General features: G+C 48.6%; 1 protein-coding gene and 1 long non-coding RNA gene across 7 annotated transcripts in view; one reads left to right on the top strand and one right to left on the bottom strand.

Annotated features, from left to right (window-relative positions):
* CREBBP (CREB binding lysine acetyltransferase) overlaps positions 1-8,996 on the bottom strand; it is a 95,055-nt gene extending 86,059 nt beyond the window's left edge. For 4 of the 6 annotated variants that reach the window (XM_021540802.3, XM_021540807.3, XM_021540805.3 and 1 more), the window contains exon 1: positions 8,761-8,995. In XM_021540802.3, coding sequence (XP_021396477.2) covers positions 8,761-8,845 — 85 coding nt within the window. In that variant the 5' untranslated portion in view covers positions 8,846-8,995. Of the gene's footprint in view, positions 1-8,760 lie in introns of all 6 variants that reach the window. The other 2 variants (XM_021540803.3, XM_021540804.3) reach the window with 1 other exon arrangement.
* Positions 8,997-9,182: 186 nt separating this feature from the next.
* Positions 9,183-11,445, top strand: LOC144247174 (uncharacterized). The gene is made up of 2 exons (XR_013340874.1): positions 9,183-9,225; positions 11,298-11,445. It is a non-coding gene; the product is annotated as an uncharacterized LOC144247174 (long non-coding RNA).
* Positions 11,446-14,725: the final 3,280 nt, after the last annotated feature.

Here is a 14,725-nt window from a genome sequence, read left to right as displayed (position 1 = left end):
AAATCTAGAATTTCCAGAAAGGAAACTTTAGATTTGTGTCTTTCCCTAAAAAGACACGGAAAGCTTGGGAACTGACATGCATCTGACCTTGATTTCAGCAGAGCAGCATTTTTTCTTCTGAACACCGTGTTTAACAACCAGGTTGAGAATGATGGTGACAAGGGACCTGGCTGGGTCAAGGAAACCCTGCTGTCTGGGGGGAGGGTGATGAGAAGGAGTAAGAGATCCAACATGGAGGATGTAGACGAGTCTCAACAAATTATGGCTTGAATAATAAGAGATTTGAATATTTAACTAAATTTCTATCTGCCTGATTGTTTAAACTACTTGCACTTGGGATGAGAAAGGAATACAGTTTGGGTCACTCATTCCTAAGTCACTGGAGTGGTCGAAACGCAAATGTGTTGATATGAACCTCACCTTTTGGAATCCTTGGGGATCCTTGGAATCCTGGGACTTATCTTAGAAAATTCACTGGAATCATCATCACAGCTCTCTCTTGTTGACAGGCCTAAAGTCACTCAGGTTTGAAGGGACATCAGGTCTGACTGCAGCCCAGCCCTTCACCTCCCCTCAAAGGGCACATGCTCCAGCCCCCAAACTCCTGAGCAGTCCTTTCCTGAACTCACTCCAGCTCCTCCATGTGATGGAGAGAAGGCTGAACAGTCTGTAGCTGACTATATTGTCTTTTAACCCTCTTTGAAAATGGATTTAACACTTGCCTTCACTTACTTTCCTGTGGCTAGGATTTTAGAGACAGCTCCTAATACCATCCCCAGTCCACTTCAGCAACTAAGTGACTTTTCAAAACTGAAGCTTACATGTTATAGAAACAAATAATGAAACTAATGAAAAAAAAAATCAGTTCTCTTCTAACCTCTACTGCAGTACTACCTGTATTCCTGACTCAGCTCCTGACACCAGCTCCACCAGCAGAGACATGAGACAGGATGGGGAAAATGCACATATTCACATTCTTTGTACCACCACTAAGGTGTGATAACAACTACCACCTGACACAGGAAAAGCCACCTGTTCTGTCCCTGTCCTTCTGCTCACCTCCATGAAAAGAAAGTAGTATAAACTGAGATCCTTCCTTGGTCACAACCAGGTTTAGTCCCCAGCCTCTCTTTCCACTTCCATGTTTTGTATCACAATGTCATAACCTCAAGGTTCTCTCTGCTCTACTTGTCAAAGTTGGCTCCACCATCTATCTCTCCTTTGCTGTGCTCATAGTGACAACACAACCTGTGTTAAAAATCTAGAAAAACCTGAGACACTCGTTTATTTCAGAAATAATTGGTGGGTTTAGGGATTATTCTACCCTTTCATAAAAATAAATCACATATTACTTGAATGTCTCCCTGTCAATTACAAAGTAGTATATGAGAGCACGTTAAATGGCCCTTGCACCTGGCATTAAGTCTTATATAAAGAAGCAAATGGGAAAAATATCCAGATAAGAAGTTTGTCTCTAATCTCCTCCCGAAGGCCAGAGGGGAATAATGCCAGAGTAACCCCAAAATGCATGGTAGAAGCAACCCAACAAGAGTGCTCACTCTGGTCTGCTCTTAGAAGCATCAGATGGCAAATGATGGATTGCCTTTGCCTTCCTCTGCCCTTCTCAAAAAACATTCTTCCTCTTAATTGTTTCCCAAGGTATCTTCACTATTTTGACACAGTTGCCATGTCTGCTCTTGTGAATAAGTCTAAAGCCCACCCAGCAGCATCCATAAGACACGTGGCTACTGTCCCAGTGCACATGGATACCAGGCAAACCCTCTTACAGACCAGAAGGCTTCAGTAAATTTATTTACCACAAGAAGAGAAACTCGGACAGAAGGAAGAGGGGGCAATCTGCCTATGGGCTGTGAGACACCACACTGGGAACATCAGCTTCTCATTCACAAGATCATCATGATGAAGATTAAATACTTTAAGGTTCTTGGAGCATATTAACGTTAACGAATGTGAGACTGCTTTCTCATCCTATCACAAACACACACATCGTGCCTCTTGCCCAAATTTAACGCCTGACAGAACATTTAAGTTCTGAATGACCCTTTTAAAAGGAATCATCTGAGAGTCTGGTAATTGATACTGGGCACTTGCTTAAGTCAGCATGAGATGCACAGTCTGTACCGAGCCAATGTCTGCTTGTGCCTGCCTTGAGCTGGCTCCCACAGCTGCCAGACCCACAGCTTCCCTTAAGGCTGTGCCACCTTCACTGCCCACCTGGAAAGGGAATTAGCACATAACACACAAGGACATGAATTATCTTGACAAACTTTAGCTGTGACATTCTCTGGCCAGAGAGTTCTTAGTGAATATATTGTCAGCACAGGTGGTTCAGGTAGTTTGAAGTGTTCAGTTCCTCATGCTCCCCACAATGACTGACAGTGTCAGTGGTAAAAACTCAACCTCAGTTCTGGTTCAGGAGCTCCCTTCAGCTACACAAGTCCTTCTGTGAAAATTCCCATCTTAACACAGCTTCTCCAACAGAACCACAGAACTCTGAGAAGAGTGAAATATATAAATACATACTTGAAGTAATATTATGAAACAAGGAAAAAAACCTAAGCAACATTACTATAAAACAGGCAAGTCTGGGGTCTCCTCTGTGATGTACAGAAGCTGTGTTAACGTGGGAATCAGACTCATACTCAGTACTTAACTCAAGCCACTTGGTAATTTCCCCATCTCTTTTCTCCTTGAGATGACACACTACACAAGAGATGACACAGAAGTGATGTCATCCACACCCACTAACCTGGCTACCGAGGTACCCGTGGTGGCAAAGCTGGGCAGAGCAAGAGAGCAGCTCGTGCTCTCCTGGTGACACACACACAGACAGGGGCTGCAATCCAATATCCCATTTTACTTCTCACTCTGCAGAAAGTCTCCAGCTCTGATTCCTCTCTCTGCCATGTCCAACTGCAGCAGGAAAATGACTTGTGCCCAGGAGATTGGGAGGAACAGTCATCGAGGGAAGAACAACTCCTTTTCCTAATGCTGTCTTCCAAGGAAGTTTCCACAGCACTAAAGATGACCAGCAGGGAAGCTGGGGATTATTTTACAGACTTACAGATGTATAAATAAAAATATATCCACATACAAACTGCAAACCAAAGATACTGCATTAATCCAGTGTCACAAATAACATATATATAACAAATAGCAAATAAGAAAGCAGGAAAGGAAAAATACGTTAAGAGATTTTGATTACGAGTTATAATTACTACTGCTAATAGAAGTTGCAGTTTTCTTTTAATTCACACTTATGATTCTGCAAAATACTTAATACTATTTGTTGAAGCATCTTTATTAAAGAGTTTTCCAAATAAACAGTTTAGGTTCTCTCTGCATCTTAGACATCTGAGAAGACAGATGGAAAACATAACATATGTTAAAAAGAAGATTTACAAAGCAAAAATTCTTGAAAGTGTAAACCAAATTAGGGTGGAATTGTCAGATTTCTAAGTTATCACTCATGTTTTTTCACTGTATAAGAACAAACCCTAGAATTTTTCAAATTCAGTTTTTCAACTACCTCTTCCATCCTGATTTCATATTAACCTGCAGTATTTTGTTAATAGGGTGAGGGGTTTTTTTCATGTTCTTCTCTCTTAGCAGGTAGCAACAGTAAGTAAAATATCTAATAAAGACAAACATTAAGAATTAGTGGGGGTTTTTTAATGTAAAGCTGCAGGTATAATAAAAAAGCACAGCATGTTGCTGTAGAATAATTAATAGCACTGGACAACCACTCCAAGGAAATGTCCAGCCAAAATAGAAAGTGAATAATCTGCAGCAGAAAACTGGGAATCATTTCACAAGCTACCAAGAGATCTCTGGAGTACAGCAAAGACACAGCTTCTCTTCCTGCTGGCTGGGCTTATCCAGGAGCTCTATGGCACAGCACAAGACAGCACTTTCCTAAACTTTAAGTCACTGGAGGGGGAATAAGTTTGAAGTCCCCAGTACATGTGCAATTATCAAAGTATGAATTTCAAAAAATACAGGAAGGGGCAAAATTGTAGGACTGTGCACTGTCGCATATGATCAGGCCAGCAGATCAGCTGCTCAACTTTTCATCTCACACAGACATGAGTGTCAAACTCCTTGGAAAAACCTGTAAAAGCCCACAAACATTGAGAGAGTACACTATACTCTGTTATCAGCAGTGCCTCAGGAACTGGCAAGAATTAGCTGAGCTAGACTCTCTAAATGAGCCCATTTCTAATCTCACGAATCTCCTCTCCCAGATGACAAACACTGGCTTCAAGTTATGCGGGTCAGTCACTTCAGGTGAAAAAAACCTAAGATTTTGTATCAAACTTCTAGCTCAAAGTAAACATCTTGCTTGGCATCATCATCTCCCATCCACCACCCCTACGGGGTTCCATGAGTCTTAAACAATATAACCATGAAGTATTCCACAAGAAACAATATAGCCATTAAATATCCCACCTCATTTTCCCACCCCAGATAGTAAGGGCACAAATATCACAAAACAAACAAAAAAGACATTCCTGTGGAATAATTACAACTATGCACACTCCTTCACCTACAGCTTTTCAGAAAATGAACTTCTTCCCTAAATTTTCTGCCTATAAATGAGAGTATGTTCACTTAATGTAATTATCCTTTTCCTTGTTTCAGGGAGAGAATAAGGAAGCACGTGTGTAACTGCTATTCTTACTGCCACAGCACACAGGACACTCAAGTTTTGCAGATATCACACAAAACAAGAGCAGACAGATTACACAGGCTTCCATGAAGCTTTTCAGCCACGAAGGAATAAACTTTTTAAGACATCCATACTAATGCTTTCACGTGCCCAAACAAAATCTGGGTTTAGATCACCGAGACGTCACTCCATCTGAAGTCTCTGCTAAGAATGTGAACACAAGCTCAGAAAACATTGCAGTCTTTCCTTAAGCTACTTTGCTTCTGTCCACCTCTTTTCAAACTAAAACCTAAATCCACTGCAATACACCTATCTGGTTTTTGGCAGGAGAGCAGGATCAAATCAGGCTGAGCATCGACACAAACTCCCTTCTGCGAAGTTCTGTGGCTTCTCTGGGAGTCAGCCAGAGATCTACTTATCTCAGCACGTAGGGAGGCACGTGCAACAGGGCCAGCCTTTCCCCAGTGTAAAATCCGGGCCCTGGATGCCAACACACGGGCCAGGAAGAGAACAGGAGTTATTGGGGGAGCTTGGCCCGCAGCTTTTGCAGCAGCAGCCATGCGGCTTAATCTGTGCAGGATCAGAAGTTACGGAAGAAACAAGAATTAAAAATCAACAAAACCCCCTTCACAAGGAAGTGTGAAGTGAAAACCTAGCTCTAATGGACTTTGAAAGCTGCTCATCTCACCTTCTTCCCAACTTCACCTGCTTTAGGAATTTTTAACTCCTGATGCCATCAGGGACACCCTCTGCTCTGGCCCAGATTACGCTGTGTTGTTTCTGGAACTGGCGCAGCACCACAGCAGCAGAAGCTGCAGGGAACACAACGAACGCAGACAGAAGCATGACTTTAGTGAAACCCAGACGCTCACCGAGCTACCTGCAGAAGGGACCACAGTCCAGGGGCCCGTGAACACCTCCAGCTGTGCTGCTGCTCCATTCAGGCACATTCTTCCCAACCAGCCCCAGACCAGCTCGAGAATGCTGCCAGGTCTCTGTATATTCTGCTGAAGGACCAATGCCAGCAATGTGCAAAACAATCACAACGCTCAGCATTGAAATAACACACTGCCATAAGCAAACTTACTGTAATTCTACTTTTTGTAGGAGTCCCTTGTTTATTCTGCGGCACTGGATGAGAACATCTCACAACAGCCACAGAAGAGACAAATGTTTAGGTATGAAAACGCCTGTGTATCCAATAAAGCAGTAATTAGACAAGAGCACTACTCCTACCTGGCTAGACAAGGAAAAATCTTTCCCACGGACATTTTACCACAGGAGTCTTCTCATTCAATACAGCACAGCAATGGCAAGTGAAGTTAACAGCCAGGAGTCTTAACCTTCCTTATTGATACAAAGAGCAGCACGGCAACTGCGAAATGAGACTATCATGAAACTTAACGATGGTCACAGCACCCATTTCTGTTATCCTTTCATCTCTGCACCCTTCTGCAAGACCAGACACTGAATTTAACCACTGAGGTTTAACAGAAAAGGCTGTATTTTCACAAGGTAAGCAGACCAATTTCAATGGCACAAACTTTGCCCCGGTAAGCTGAGGAGCTATTTTTATCAGAAAGATTAAAGGCAGCTAAAACTTACCCTGACAAAAGGAGTTGCTTAACATCACCGCATCAAAGCATCAAGAAAATATAAACAAGGAGGAGAGCAGTTGCTTTCTGCCCAACGTTCAGGTCTGCCATCAGAGCCTCGGGTGTGAGCATTCGCAGGCTTGAGCAGAACTGTTCAGCTGGGCCCAATGCAGAGGCTGTGAAAGCACGTCCCCCTCATCCCCCTCACGGCAGCCACAGCACCCACCAGTGTGGGGCTACCGCTGCAATTACAATAATTCTGTTCAACTCACTGCTCAGCCAGGGCAAAAGCCTCAGACCCATCTCCCCAGGCTCCCTCGATCACAAAGGCCACTTTCCAGGTTGCAACAGAACTTTTCTATTTAAGCCCCAGCAGCAGGGAGCAGCCTGGTTTAGTTCCAGGAGCAGGCATTTGACAGCAATCACTACTCAAACTATTTGTATCGCCTGCCACAATGCACGGAAACCTTCAGCAATCCTTCAACAAGCAGCATTAACTGCTGGCAACAAACCTAGAAGTGCTTTTCCTAAAAACAAGCCTCTCTTTAAGTGCACAAACATCACCCACACCCTTGGCAGAGAGGTACTTTTGCCTATGGAACACCAGGATGATGACAGAACTCCTTGGACACACTTGTCCAGAATACAACTTGGGGTTTGCCATCCCGGTGCCCCCAGGCCCCCTGAGCCCTGCAGAACTTTCTGCAGATGCTGGAGTTCACACATCCAGCGCCACACAGAGCTCCCCGAGACACACGAGAACTTGCTGAACAGGACGTAATTAAGACTGAAGCATTCCAGAACAGCCCAAGTGAACTTCAAAAAAGAACGAAGGAAGAAAAAAAAAAACAAGCCAAGACACTGGCTACCAGGAGAGTCTAAAATTTCTCACTGAAGTATTAAAGAACTATAAACTGTATTTGTCCTGAGTTACAAAGAGCATTTCGCAGCAACTTGTGTATCAGCCTTCCATATATTCCAGTGCTTCCACACAAGGGGGTAAGATCACAAGACCTCACCTAGATATTCCCTGACAATTCTAATTCGATACTGTTTCTTTCTCGCTTGTTTAATTTATTTGCAGGCTGAGAAAAAAGGTTTCCATAAAAAAACCCTAAAGGACCAAAGCATCTGTAAAGTGTTGCCAAATATAGATGGAGCAAGACGAAAAAACCCACAGAATTTATCAGCTCAATTATAGTAGTATTTTTTTTCAGTCTATGAAAACACAGCAGGCACAGCATGATTAACTTATCACTATCCCTTCCACAAGATTCATTAATCTCTGAAAGCAGAAATTAAAGTGCAACAGACTTCAAGTTCTTCTGAAACCACTCTTTCAGGGATTGAAACAGTCGGAACACCGGTAGAGGCCGGTCGGTCCAGGCACACATGCTCTTATGCACACGTGTGTATTTACAACGGGCACACACTGGCTGGAAACAAGACATTTTTATCTGTTTTATTATCTACAAATCCATCACATTTGAAGAAAAAGGCACGCCAGAGACACTACACACGACGCAGGCAAGTCGCAATGACTGCCACGCTGCTGGGCATTTCGGCATACGAGCAACCCCACAACTTCAATTATTATCGGCAAATCGTTTGGGGTTTAAAGGAAAAATGCTTGAAACAGTTTAAGCCAAATGCCCGAAAACCTCGGTCACAGGCTGGGAGGTAAAAAAAAGCACAAAGTATTAACTGGAGGATAGAATTAGATGTTCTTCAAGGTTCTTTCCAACCCATATCATTCTATGACTAAGAAGCTATTAAGGAGTTTTTATTCCGTAGTGTGTCACACACAGGGGCACAGTGAAAAAGCCTGTATAGGGCTATTAGCTGTGGGTAATCTGTGGGGTTTAAGGAGTAGACAGAAACTTAACTACCCTTCCAAGTTGAAGAAGGGTAGATTTAGATTCCGTATCGGGAAGAAATTCCTTCCTTTGACGACAGTGAGGCCCTCCGCACAGGCTGCTAAGAGAAACTGCATCTGCCCCAACCCTAGAAGTGTCCAAGGCCAGGCTGGACGGAGCTAGGAGCAACCTGGGATAGTGGAAGGTGTCCCTGCCCATGGCAGAAGATAGAACAAGACGGGCTTTAAGGTCCCCTCCTACCCGAACCATTCCACGATCGTACAACAAGCAGGACGGTCGCTTCCCTACCCGCACTCCGCTCACCTGTCCACCCCCATCACCCAAACCGAGGCACTAAAAACGAAGATGATGGAGGAAAAGATGGGAAACCTAACTCGAAAAACGTCTCTTTCCAACCGCTATTTATAGCCGGGACGGTACTTGGCGTACGGGTCCCGCCCGGTAACTTCGACTGCAGGAGGCCCAACCCACCCCCGCCAGGAACCGCGGCAGGGCGGGCGGTCCCGCAGGCCCCCCCTCCGGCGGGGCGGCGGGGGCGGGGGGGTGTGTGGGGGAGAACCGGCGTAGAGCCCCACCCGAGCCACCCCCGCGGCCTTACCTGTGCTATCGCTGGCGGAGAAGCCCGGCGAGTTGAGCTTGGCTCGCTTGGGGTTGGGCGGCCCGTCGAGTAAGTTCTCCGCCATGGTGGCCGGAGCGGCGGAGCCGGCGATCGTTGTCGGGGGGTGCCCGGGGGGGGCCGAGCTCGCTGTCCCCGCTCCTCCGCCGCACGGGAACCCAACAGCGCCGCTCAGTGCCCGGCCGGCCGCCCCCGCTCCCCCATGCCGGGCCGCCGCAGGCCGCAGGGAGGAGGGCTCGGGGCGGGGAGCGAAGGGCCCAGCGCCCCCTCCCTGCCGGCCGCGCTCCTCCCGGGCGCTCCCCCCGCCGCGGTGCCCGGATGGCGGCTCAGGCCGTCACTCGGGGCGCATTCCGCCCCCCCACACGCTCCCCTCGCCTCGCCCCGTCCCCTCCCCTCCGCGGCGGCGGCTTCGCCCCGGCCCCCGCCCGCCGCCCGCCCGCGGCTGAGGTAGGGGAGGGAGGAGGGGGGGGGGAGGAGAAGAGAAGGGAGCGGGGGGGGGGGGGGGGGGGGGGCAAAAATTAAAAAAAAGGAAAAAAAATCACCAAAAAGCGGAAAACCGCGCCGACCCCCCAAAAACGCCCCAAAACAATGAGCGCGGCGCGGCGGCGGCGGCGGCTCCCGGTGGCGGCGGCGGCGGTCGGTTGGCTCCGGGCGGCTGCGCCCCGCTGGCTCGAGCCCCCTGTGCGCGTCGGCGGCGCTCGGCGCGGCTGCCCCGTGCGGCGGCGGGGCGGCCCCGCTGCCCCGGCCCGGCCCGGCCCGGCCCGCTCCGCCCGCGCCGCGCTCCGGCTCCGCGACAAGATGGCGGCTGTTGATTCCTCAATTAAAAAAAAAAGTTTTTTTTTCTCTTCTCTTTTCCAGAGCCCTCGGGGGCGGGGCGGGGGCGGGGCCTGCGCGCTGCGTCAGCGCGCTCGCGGCGCGGCCCCGCCCTGCCGGAAAGGCGCGCGCGGCGCCGGAAGCGGCCGGCGCCGTCCTCAGTTGCTCCGCTGAGGGGCTCGGGAGCGGCGGGAGGGTCGGGCGGCGACCCCGCCCCGCACGCCGTGCCGGCGGTGCTGTGCGCTCGCTCTCCGCCGCCCTGCCCCGCCTCGGTGCGCCCCGCTACCGCCTCGGTCTGCCCTGTTTGCTTCAGTCGGGGCTTCCCCCCGCAGCACCCCCTCGCAGCGTCCCCTCTCCGTTTGCCCTCAGATGTCTCAGGTGCCTGCTCCCGGTGCCCCCTCATAATCTCCCTTCAGTCCCCTCAGAGTGCATTTCTCTCCCTCCCACCCACAAAGTCCTCGCCTGGTCTTTCCTGTTTGCTCCCCCTCAGGACCCAGAGCTGTCCCCTCACAGTGTTCCGACTCCCCTCAGATGTCTGTTCCACCCTCACAGCGTCCCCCGCAGTCTCCCCTCAGTCCCACCAGAGATGTCTCAGTGCTCCCCTCACGGCGACCCCTCCATGCCTCCCCACAGTCCCCGTTTCTCCTCAGTCCCCTCGTAGGGACCCCCACAATCTCCCCTCGCAGTCCCACCATGGATGGCTCATTGGCCCTTCAGAGTCTCCCTTCAGTCCCTCAGATCCCTCACTTCAGTCGTTTGCCAGTCTCCCCCCACATCCCCTCTCTGACTCCCCTCGGATGTCGCAGTGCCCCCGCACAGTGTCCCCTCCATGTCTGCCCATGATCCCCCCTTCCCCTCTCAGTCCTTTCAGAGTCACCCACACAATCTCCCCTTTCACTACCACCACGGATGGCTCAATGCCTCCTCATAGTCTTTCCTCCCCACATACTCCTAAGAGCCCTCACCCCTGTCTCTCCTCTCAATCCCACCATGGATGTCCCCTCTCATCTCTCCCTGAATCGTCCTCAATTTTCCCTCTCAGACACCTATCAGTCCCTCACAGTTGTATTTCCAGTTTGCCTTCTCAGTCTCACCAAAGATGTCCCCTCTCAATGCCCCCTTCACAGCCATCCCCCTCACAGTCTCCCTTCTCAGTTTCCCCTCAGTCACCTCTCAACTTCCCTTCTCAGTCCACAGACAGGATCTCTCTCAATGTCCCCCTCAGCATGTCCCCTCTCAGTTACCCCCTGCAGTTCCCCCTCTCAATTCTACTGTGGACATTCCCTCTCAATGCGCCCATCACAACATCCCCTCCCAAGCTCCCCCTCAGTGCCCCCATTTTCCCCCGTGCCCCCATTTTTCCCCGTGCCCCCATTTTTCCCCGTGCCCCCATTTTTCCCCATGCCCTCAGAGCAGCCACACACAAGGGCAAGTGTCCCATCGGAGCTGACCCACTCTCAGGCACCAGCATCAAACCCCAGCCTCACTTTACAAACACTTTCTGCTCTGTCTAGACAGACTTCCCCAGCCCAAAACAGGTTTAGAAGACTGGAGCTCATATACTTCCATAGATTTCCATACTGGTTCCCAACCTGAGAATCAGGTCATATAAGCCCCGGTGACGTGTGTGGCAGCAGAGCTCCTTGTACCCAAACTGGTTGCTTGGGGCTGTTTTCATCATCTTCATGTTGGAATGTCCTCCAAAGGTAGCCACAATGGGAGGAGAGGCTGGAGAAGATCTGGACACAATTCTGAGGATTTGTTGACAAGCTCCATAAGCTGAGATGGATTCAACAGCAATAATTTATTGGTTTGAAGGAGATCTATAATGACAGATTACTTTGCAAAGAGTAAGTCTGCGTTTTGTTTACTGCAAAACTCGAATTCATTACATTTACTTCTACATTTACATGAATTTCATTACATTTACTTGCAAATTCTGTATTTATTTACATGGTGCCTGTCCTTGCTGAGGTCTGGCTGTAATCACGTGGAGGTCTGTCAGGCCTCTGTTTCTATCACTGCACTACTCATTAGCTACACAAGTAAGTGCTCTCTGGTTGTGCCTGCTTTAATTTCCTTCAAAAGCAATGAGTTCCCATCTGTTTCAGGATGTTTCAGTGTGGGACAGGGTTTGGTGTCTCACAGTGCCTCTAGATGTAAAAGCAGCAGCTCCTGTCCAGCAGCATTTTACTGTGGTATAAAGCATTTATTCCAGTTTAGGTTAAAGGAAAATGTTTTGCTGTTGGAGGTGAGGGGTGGGAGTCACATCAGATTCTAAGTCACAGCCGAGGACAACAGGGTCTTTTTCTGGCTCCTGCTTGAACTTTTTAACAAGTTTAGTTGGTGTATTTTGAACTGTGTCTTGGATCACTCTTTGTGCTTGCCTTGGTCATTACAGCCTGGGCAACCTGAGCTAGTGGAAGGTGTCCCTGCCCATGGCAGGAAGGTGGAACGAGCTGGTGTTTAAAGCCCCTCAAACCCAAAGGAAGCTGTGGTTTTTCAATTACATCATTTAAGGATATGCTGGAGTGGCTGACACCAGGAGCCCTCCATAGCACTTCCTCATCACCCCCTTCCCTGCTGCTGCACTAACTCTGCAGCTCTGGGATAAAGTCAGGATGGAGATTTACCACTGGGGACAGATCCTGAGTGGTCCCATGGCTACTGCCACTCTCCAGAGGATGTTCATGCTGCCTGGTGCTGGGCAGCACACCCATGTTACAGCAGTACTGCAGCCCTGAGCACACAGCTGCTGAGGCGCTGACAGCCCCAGTGCTGTGACAGGAGCTGCTGTGTCGGTGCCTCTGAGGGAAATGCTGTGTACCCGCTGTTGGGAGAAAAGCAGAGGATGTATGGAGGCCATGATGAGCTGGGAGAGCTCCTCTGTCTTTACAGCAAGTGCCAGGCTTGCCACACCAGTGAAGTCAAAGCGGGGCTGCAAGTCCCAGGAGCAGAGTGGGAGGGAAAGGAGGTGCTTTGGAGGGAGGGAATCCTTCACCCCAGGCAGCAGGGGCAGAGGAGGAGGATCCTACTGCTGCTGTGTCCTGCAGCTTCTCTGTGGTGAAATGTCCCCTTAGGATGGCCCCTAAGGGGATCAGATCCCCTGCCATGGGATCAGAACAGCGCTGGGTTAATGGCAGGAGGGAGAGGAAGACCTCGGCTGTTACCAGCTGCCCCTTGGAAAGAGGGCTATGATTAAATACCCTGAAGGCCTAAGAGTACCCTGGGTATCACAGCCCTTTGGTGTCAGTACTGCAAGACTTGGATGGCCTCACTCACTAGTAATGCCAAACATGCAACAAACTCAAAGAGAGCAGGAGGATTTAATAATGAAGAGAAACTCTTTGAAAGACACTATATGTCAAATACACCAATATTCTCAGTCTGGACTCCAGTGCATGGCTCCCTGCTCCCCCACTGATGGGTAAGCCCTTGAAAGGATTCCTGAGGCCTTCATTTGTGATGCTCAGGAGGGAGGGTGAAGCAGGTGCTTAATGGATAACTCCTTTATTCGGGGACTAGTTCCAAGAGAAATTGCATAATAAAATCTGCACTGCTGCAGCCCATCGCCAGACTTCCTGTCTCCAGGACTAAGCTGCTTAAAGACACAGTTCCTGAGATCCTACCTTCCTTCCCCACCCAAAACATGGAAGTATCATTTCTATAGCTTATGACCTCAAAACCTTACAGCCAAACAATTAGCAGTGTTTGAAATAACTTCTGAGGAGCTCTGCCCTGTAACTTGTAGTCACTGTGGCACCATCACAGGAGTTCTCGTTGGGATTGGGAGTCTGTTTTTCCTGGTAACGTTATGTCCCAGCACCTGGTGGATTTACCATCCCCATGTGCTGCCAAAGCTGTTCTAGGACAGAAGAAAAGCCCAGAGCCTGTTGCCTCCTCTCCTCCCAGCTGCTGCAGAAGGTGCTGCTATTCTTTCTCCAGGCAAATCTGGTTACACACACCCTGCACTCATGGGATTGTGGAGCAATTTTATGTGAAATAACTGTTGTTTCTGGCTTCTGATTTTCATTGTGTGTGTGAATTCCGTGGTGTTCAGGAAGTGGTGGTAACCCAGGGACCGCAATCACAGCACTGTTTTGTGTTTAGCTGTGTGTCTGTGAACTTCTGCAAAGCCTTGTCTCCTTGGGTTACAGAGATTGACACACATCCTAAAGGGTTTCCTTGCTTCATTTCATGCAGAAAGAGTATTTGCAGGTGGCTAAACATGTTCTGTGGGTGATATCCCACAAGCACCAATCAGATCTGATTCTGCTTTCCTTTTCATTAATGTAAAGCCATTTCCTACCTACTTGTTGAATAGAGTCTAATGGGGACTGGATGCAGACTTGGACTTTTCTGCAAATTGCTCAGAATCCTGCCCATCATCTGTCAGGACCATCTAACTCTGATGTGGAGGAATCCCCGAGGTAATGGGTAAGGCTATCTTACCAAAGTGAGAGTATCAGTTCAGGAAAAAACAGTCTTCTGTCATCAGCATAATTGAATCTGTCACTCTGAGGGGGTCCTTCTTTCTTAAGCCTTTTGGCTGAAGTTGCCTGTAACTTTGCCATGCCTGAAAAACTATTAAGAAAAATCTGTATAAATCTTTGTGCTCTCACTCAGGCTTGTTGCTCGATGAATCTCAGACTTTGTCTGAGACACAACAGTCCATTTATTTTATTTCTAAAGTAAACTGCTACAAAAAATGCCTGAGCTCTGCAACATTATGGTTTCTCATCTCTCTGACACCAGCTTGCAACCTGCCCCACAGTCAGTTCAAAAATCATATTTCTACACATAAAATAGTAATCTGGGTAATCTGGGCAAATTTCATGTCTGCCAGCTCCCTTTTAGCAGTGGCAATTAGTGGTTTATGGGTGTTTTCAGCCAACACGGGCCAAAAAAAAAGACACAGAACATTTTTTTTTTTCTGCAGATTATGGTGAAAGATCCCTTCCCTGAGCACAGAGAAAGGCAGGATGCCCATAGATACACTCTGGCTACTTGAGATGGGAAGATTTCAGTGTTTCCCACCTCCTTGTCTTGTCCCCTGGTTAAAGATGTGGCCTTCCCATTGCACCATCAGTAGGAGAGAGCATTCACAAGCTCTTCGGGTGCTGCCACTCACAGC

This window comes from Lonchura striata, chromosome 16 (assembly GCF_046129695.1).
Source record: "Lonchura striata isolate bLonStr1 chromosome 16, bLonStr1.mat, whole genome shotgun sequence".
In the NCBI taxonomy this organism is placed as follows: domain Eukaryota; kingdom Metazoa; phylum Chordata; class Aves; order Passeriformes; family Estrildidae; genus Lonchura; species Lonchura striata.
The sequence above is the reverse complement of the archived record's forward strand: the minus strand, read 5'-3'. Positions and strand labels throughout refer to the sequence as shown.